At 45.5% G+C, this 7,395-nt stretch overlaps 1 protein-coding gene across 1 annotated transcript in view; it reads left to right on the top strand.

The window, feature by feature from the left end:
- arfgef3 (ARFGEF family member 3) overlaps positions 1-7,395 on the top strand; it is a 49,880-nt gene that overhangs the window by 20,382 nt on the left and 22,103 nt on the right. The window contains exons 13-18 of the mRNA XM_034898465.1: positions 1,985-2,117; positions 2,978-3,573; positions 3,950-4,302; positions 5,302-5,468; positions 6,073-6,238; positions 6,961-7,068. Coding sequence (XP_034754356.1) covers positions 1,985-2,117; positions 2,978-3,573; positions 3,950-4,302; positions 5,302-5,468; positions 6,073-6,238; positions 6,961-7,068 — 1,523 coding nt within the window. The remainder of the gene's footprint in view (positions 1-1,984; positions 2,118-2,977; positions 3,574-3,949; positions 4,303-5,301; positions 5,469-6,072; positions 6,239-6,960; positions 7,069-7,395) is intronic.

Raw genomic sequence — 7,395 nt, 5'->3', positions numbered from 1 at the left:
CAGCCAGACAGACAGAGCCACACACAGAGAGACAGACAGACAGATACTATACCATTACAGATGCATTTTCCTCTTCCTTAGCCAGGCAGAAGCTTTTGGTACCACTTCTTCTTCTTTTGCTTCTGCATTACCTGGCTCTGAAGCTCTACCACCCACCTCAAGGTGCTCTCTGTCCTCTCCCACTCCCACTCCTTTTCCTGCTGAGTCAGTTTTAGGCTTTCTGTGGCCTGAAGGAGGGATGATTTGTCCTCCTTCCACTGGTTGAGGTCACTCTCCAGCTGATGTTCATACTTTTTCTCCAGAGCAGCCATGAGGTTCTTGTTGGTTCGGTCTTGCATTTCCAGCTGGGCTCTATAGGAAGCCTGGGATCTTTCCAGAATCTCCTTTGCCTCTGCGTCCTGTTTTAGGAGAGCTTCCTCCACCTTGCTCAATTTATCCTTCAGCTCTTGAGCTTGAGCCCTCTCAATCCCCAGAAAGCTCTCCAACTCTATCTCCACGTTGGTTCTACTTACCTTGAGCTTCTTTCTCTCTTCACAAAGCTCCATCTTCTGAGTCCCCACTTCCTTTTTTAGGGCCTCCTTCTCTCCCTTCATCTGCTTCAACTCAACCTTCAGGTCTTCAGTAATGAAGAACTGCAGGTCCAGATCTTTCTGGGCTTTTCGCAGCCTGTTGCTGGTTTTGACCAGCGTGGATCTCAGATGCTCAGTTTCCCTGGGTGGGGAGGGGACACGTTTAGCCAGCTGAGCTTTCAACTCACCTATCTCCCTCTGCATCAGCTCTTTCTCCTGGCCCCAACTGCTGCCCTCTCTCTGTAGTTGGAGCTGATCCAGGAGATCGGCCAGCAGGTCCTCTCGGATGACCAGGTGAACTCTCCCCTCAGATTCACCTTGGGTGAGCGTCGCCTCGCCGTCCTTCAGCTCACACCGTACCTGCTCTTCAAGGGAACTGAGATAGAAGTCGATTGGTTGAGTCTCTCTGGATTTGAAGTCCATGTTTTCAAGTGTTTTCTCTCCGTTTGCAACGTGCACCGTTGGATTGTCACAAATGACTCTCTGCTACAAACTGCTGAGTGAATGTGGGTCAGAACTGAAGTTGGGTCCCAGTATTCAGTGTGTTGTTATGACAACAACAACAACATGTATTGTTTTCAATCCAAATGGTTATTGATTCTATTTTATTCTATCTTTGATTCTATTGTTGCTATGGGACACCAGTTTGTTTATGTTTGAATAAACAGTATCAGTATGAATCTAATGACTTCTGATGATTCCTCAAGAACAATTTACAAAATATGGAAAGGAAAAATATGAGCAGTACAATAAAGTATGCGCCAGTTTTCAGACGTATTTTTGTCTAAACTCCATTCACCATGTGCCATGTCCAATATTCTGATATATTGGTCGAGATATATATATAATCCCAAAATGCATTACAAAACATAAACAGATTTCTATAACATCTGTTATTACATGAGTTCTCACTCAAATAATATTATAATAATTAGTTTTCTTGTCACAACAGAACAGAGAAACATCAAAATATATTGAAGGTCTGATAAATAAAATGCATCAAAATTCAAACTTAAGATATGAAACTTGAAGTCCTTTGAACAAAAACACAATAAAAAAAAAATTGGAAAACTCAGTGTTTCCAACAGGGGCGTTGTCGAGCGTCCTCTGGTGGACAGACTAAGCAACACCAAGGCTCATAACATGGTTGACCGTCCGTTTTTTAAATAATCATTTATCAGACTCATTTATTTGTCATAACAAACTATTCTGATGAATGAAACTTTATTTATATATTTTTTTAATCGGCCATCATAAATGCCAATACCCATAGATCGGTAAATGCCTATTAATAATTTATCCTTTATCCTTTATTATTGGCCGATAATATCGGACCGTCGACATATCGGTCTGGCTCTAGTCCTGATACGGGAGACTAAATCCTCTCTGATCTGTATGTCTGCTTCCTTCTGAAGGGTGATGGACGGGATGACTGAGGCCTGTATGAAGGGAGGCATCGAGGCGTGTTACTCCTCAGTGTCCTGCGCCTGCGCTCTCCTCGTGGCGCTGGACGAACTGTCGAAGGGTCACGGCATCCAATCCGAGCAGGTACAGGAGACGCATTGCAAGGGGTACTCGGGGAACTGTAGTACTGCACTTATAGTTGAATAAACCCTCCTAGGTCTAAGAGCATTTCCACACTTCTTCTTCTTAAATTCACCTTTTTAGGCTATTTGCATGAAATGGATGCCTGTGTGCTTCATAACAAAGTGTTCAGGACAAAGTCAGCTGTCCGTGTCGCGGGACCCAAATCTGTCCCCGAGCAATGTCTGAGGAGATCATATGTCGCTAAAGCTGAAACATTGATGTTGGCTTTTTGAAATTCCTCAAATCGCTTTAGAAAACAAACCGTAACTTAACCGTAACTTATGAGTTTACCAAAGTCACAAAGTAGTTCACAAAGTAGTGTACAATATCACAGAAAATAGCAGATAAATGTCTGAAAGGACATTTTGTAATATCACATTTTGTCTTCACATTGAAGAATCAGAGAATGTTTTTAATAGAATAGCTAATGGCTTTATTTAATAGTTGACGAATAATTGATTAATTTGATCGATCTTAAATGAAATACATGTTGGAGTTGTAGGACTTTGAAACACGGTCAAATCTATGGAGTGTCCTCTTGAAATAAAACTTTATTGTCAGTTTAGACAGAAACATTTCTTGCATCGTCTGCTTCAACAATCATCAGATCACAATAAATACACAAATAATTCAAACATCTGTCTTGTCACCTGATAAACAACTGACACACTTTCCGTCATGCGCGCACACACACACACACACACACACACACACACACACATTTTCTTACTGAGAGCATCTCATTGAGTTGTTCGTTGGCAGGAATCAGCTTCAGAATCTGTGGTTAAGTAGAAAGCAGTAACGTAGCAGCTGTTCCTCAGGCTCGGCTTCTGCTGAGACGACTGGACGATCTGAAGGACGGGGCCGAGTCCACGCGCGAGTCCATGGAGATCAACGAGGCCGACTTCAGGTGGCAGAGACACATCCTGTCCTCGGAGCAGGGTCCCTGGGACCCTGCCTCCATCTCCTCTAATGCGGCCACTGAGCGCAGCCCCGACATCAGCATCAGCATCACCACGGAAACGGGCCAAACCACCGTGGATGTGGATGTGGAGGTGGGGGAGATGGGCGCGGATCTGGGCCACACCACACCCGAGGAGTGTGACGAGGACGCACGCCTCACCTCGCCCTCCGTCTGTGGCGGCCGGGAGGGGGCCGAGCGCGAGCCGAGCCTCGAGGTGAAGCAGGGGAGCCAACGGGAGGAGGAAGGGGGTGCGAGGGAGGCCGAGGGAAGAGGAGAGAAAGAACGAGGGGGTGCTGGTGGGGGCGGAGAGGAGAGAGGAGCAGTGGTTCCTCCAGATGTGGTGCAGCGAAGCCACGGCCTTGTCTACCCCGACATCACCAACTTCCTGTCTGTGGAGTCGAGAACCAAGCCGCACCACGCAGGGGGGTCCCGATACAGCGAGAGCAACTTCAGGTGTGTGTGTTTTTGTCTGTGTGTGTCTGCGTGTGTGTTTGTTTGTACATGTGTCTGCGCGCGTGTGTGTGTGTGTGTGTGTGTGTGTGTGTGTGTGTGTGTGTGGGTGGGCAACGATTAAATTGAAAGTACTATTACTCTTGTTTTTGCCTGTTATGTTTTGTACTCTAAGCTTTTTAAAGCCAAATTTCTGACTTTGTGTCGGCAGTGATGACAACTGATTATGTGATTTACAGACACAAATGTATGCTGTTGTTTTCAGACTGTTAGAGGAGATATCCTGGTGCATCCCAGTATCCTCACATTTACAAGTTTACTGTTGGATTTACCAATCATCCTAAAAATGATAAACCTGATCTACCTGTTGGTCCATCAGCATGGAGGAGCAGGACCTGTCCCGGACAGAGTTTGACTCGTGTGACCAGTACTCCATGGCCGCCGAGAAGGACTCGGGCCGCTCCGACGTGTCCGACATCGGCTCCGACAACGTCTCGCTGGCTGACGAGGAGCAGCAGACGCCCCGCGACTGCCCGGGCCACCGCTCCCTGCGCACCGCCGCGCTGTCCCTCAAACTGCTCCGCAACCAGGAGGCGGACCAGCAGAGCGCCAGGCTGTTCGTCCAGTCGCTCGCAGCGCTGCTGCCCCGGCTGCTGGGACTGGCCACGGCCACGGAGGTGGACCTGTCGCTGCAGAACTTCTCCTCCACCTTCTGCTCCGGACTGCAGGCCGGTGAGAAAGGAAGGGAGGGATGGATGGAGGGAGGGAGGGAGGGAGGGAGGGAGGTAATGATTCAATGGGCCCAATTTTAACAATCTGAGTGCATGGCGTGAAGAGCCTGGCGCAGGTGCGTTTAGGGTGTGTACAAATCCACGTGTGTGTGTGTGTGTGTGTGTGTGTGTGTGTGTGTGTGTGTGTGTGTGTGTGTGTGTGTGTGTGTGTGTGTGTGTGTGTGTGTTATAGCCAGCTAAACAAACTGAGGATATTTGCTGAGGGAGGCTCGTCCTTTGTTCCCCAGCTCTGGCCACAGAGACGTGTCTGCAGTTGGTTGACTCCCAGAATGAGACACTCACTGTTTGAACAAGTAGTTGTAGAATAAATATTTAAATAGGTCTAGGAGGCACTCTGGGAGGTTGTTACCACAGAGACTGTAATATAGTGTATGTGAAGCAAACAATGGAATAAATTAAACTTACTGCAGATAATGTCCTATCGAAGTGAAACAAAAACAATTTGTTTAGGTATTTATGATAACATTGTGTCATTTCGGTCATTTTCATACCGTTACATCCCTAGATGTCCTAAACTGACATTTGATATTTGGATGCTTTTTAGGGGCATGTAGTTGGACAGCACTATGTGTCTATATATACATATTAGTGAATTACACTAAGAGAACATATCAGCAGAAAAAAAGTCATTCTTTTTTTTTAGGGTTTCTTTTATATTGAATTCAGTGTTCAATTTGTTAAATAAAAGAATGTTGGCAATGATTTCCTTTCATTTTGTTTTAGCAGTTTTTTCATCTCAACAACGTTATCGCATGTTTTCCTCATATCGGGCAGGCCTGGCATATAGTACATTAAACATGCTGGTGTTTAATTTAGGAGTTTTTTTTGTCTGTTGGTTTGTCTCCCTTGCTGTTTTGTATGGTTTAAATATGTGATGATGATGGAAATGGAAAGATGTATATTTTTATTTTTTTTAAATATTCCTCCCATCTCCCTCCAGGTGGGATCCACTCTCCGGGTTTTGAGAGCGGCGACACGCTGAGCTGTCAGTCTCTGATGAACGCAGACGGCCTCTACCTGGTGTCCTACTACGCCCTCCTGCTCAACCTCAAGCTCTGCTGCTGCGACTTCTACCGGCGGCGGACGCTCGCCCCCGTCCTCAGCCTGGTGAGCTGAGCGCCGTCTCCCCAAACGAGATCCGTCTGGAACTCATGATGACCTAGGTTCACTCCCGGAATTATTACAGGGATCCTAATTAGAGCTTGGATCGGGCCCGAAAAATCAAGCTATTTAAACCCGACAATTATTTTAATACGTGGACCATTATAACTGATGTTGATCACAAATGGATCAGAATGAAGAAACGTAAGAAAAAAAAAAAAAAGAGCCTCGCCCCGTAGCTCCCTCTGCTGAATAGTGTGGGTAACAGATCAAGGCAGCAGCGTAACCAAAGCCCTGGAAGTCTTGTCTGGATCCCCTAATTAATACTGTCCTTTGCCACGCTCTTCATGCCAGCGCACTGGGCAACAACGCGCCGGAGACAGGAGATATAATAAGGAGATAAAGAGAGACCATATCTGCTTCTAAAGGACATATCTGAGTCAATCTGGCCTGGTTACGAAAAGCATAAAATACCCGATTTTAGCCCAGTTTACCTCACACTCCAGTTCCTGAGCCTGTAGCCCGGGAATGTACCCGCACCTGTCCCAGTAAGGAAAACCTCTACATGGCCCTTAGCTCAGAGAACCGTTTTATTTTTATTTTTTTCCAGAAGGAGTTTGTGCGTCTGATCCAGAGCAGCGGGGTCCTCGTGGTTCTGTCTCAGGCCTGGATCGAGGAGCTCTACCACCAGGTGTTAGAGCGTAACCTGCTGGGCGAGGCCGGGTACTGGGGCTCACCGGAAAACCACTCACTGCCCCTCATCACCATGCTCACAGGTACACACACACGCACCCACAGGTGCACACACACGCATTAGAGTCTGGATCGGGCCGACTTTTTCCATCCGAGCCCGGCCCCCGTCCCGACAGAGCTGTTACCGAACCTGTCGCAGACCCAACAGGCATTAAGAAACCCGAATGACACTAATGACTCATGTAGCCTACATTTTGTGGAAAGCCTTTTTGTAGTCCTCCTGGGTCAAAAACAATAACACTTATTTTTTTTTCACATTTTCAACGTACCGTTTTTTGTTTTTTTTCTTCACTAAAGCACCTTACTACCACTAGTTTTACAGTACTTTTTTATGAATATTTTGACTAATAGTTAAAATCGGATTTAAAATATGTTATCCCCAAAAAGAACTCTTATCTTGTTCAAAGTATTAAGTGGGTAATGTCTAACTTCAGTATTTTTACTGTTGATTTGTTCAACAAATGCAACATCTTTCTACCAGTCAGGTAGTAATCGTGGTAAATGATCAAGATTTCAATACTGATCAAAAGTAATTGTTTTTTTTCCAAAATCGAGCAGCCTTACTTCAAATCAAATCTCTCACAGTTATTTTTCTTTTAATGACTCCAACTGCCCTAATATTAACTTGGAACTAATATACTCAGACATCAGGGTAGGTCAGAAGTCTTACCTGTAGGACTCTGGATATGACCAATTCGGCTGATCACATCAATCGACCGCTGTCTCCTTCTTCTCCCTCTCCCAGATATAGACGGGCTGGGCAGCAGCGCCATCGGAGGCCAGCTGATCAGGAGGGCGTCCAGCCAATCACCGCTCAGCTGTGGCAAGGCCGGCAGCGACACTGCGATGGCAGGTCAGGGAGCCCATTATCCTAAACCTGCCCCGAAATCTCACAAATGTGACAGATTCATTCACACAGTACTCTGTGAATGATTCATCAGTTCCATATTTCTAGAATAGAATGAGTGTTTTATTTTTCAGGTCGCAGACTTTTTTTTTTTTTTTTTATTAAGCCGAGTTTAGACCAGAGATTGGATTATGGATTATTTCATTTTATAGATTGTAGCTAATTTTAACAGATGACCTCTCTATTGGCTGTTGAAACCGGTGACGTCTGTGTGTGTGTGTGTGTGTGTGTATATATATATATATATATATATATATATATATATATATATAA

This window comes from Etheostoma cragini, chromosome 17, assembly GCF_013103735.1.
Source record: "Etheostoma cragini isolate CJK2018 chromosome 17, CSU_Ecrag_1.0, whole genome shotgun sequence".
In the NCBI taxonomy this organism is placed as follows: Eukaryota; Metazoa; Chordata; class Actinopteri; order Perciformes; family Percidae; genus Etheostoma; species Etheostoma cragini.
Note: the sequence above shows the minus strand (reverse complement) of the source record. Positions and strands in the feature narration are given on the sequence as shown.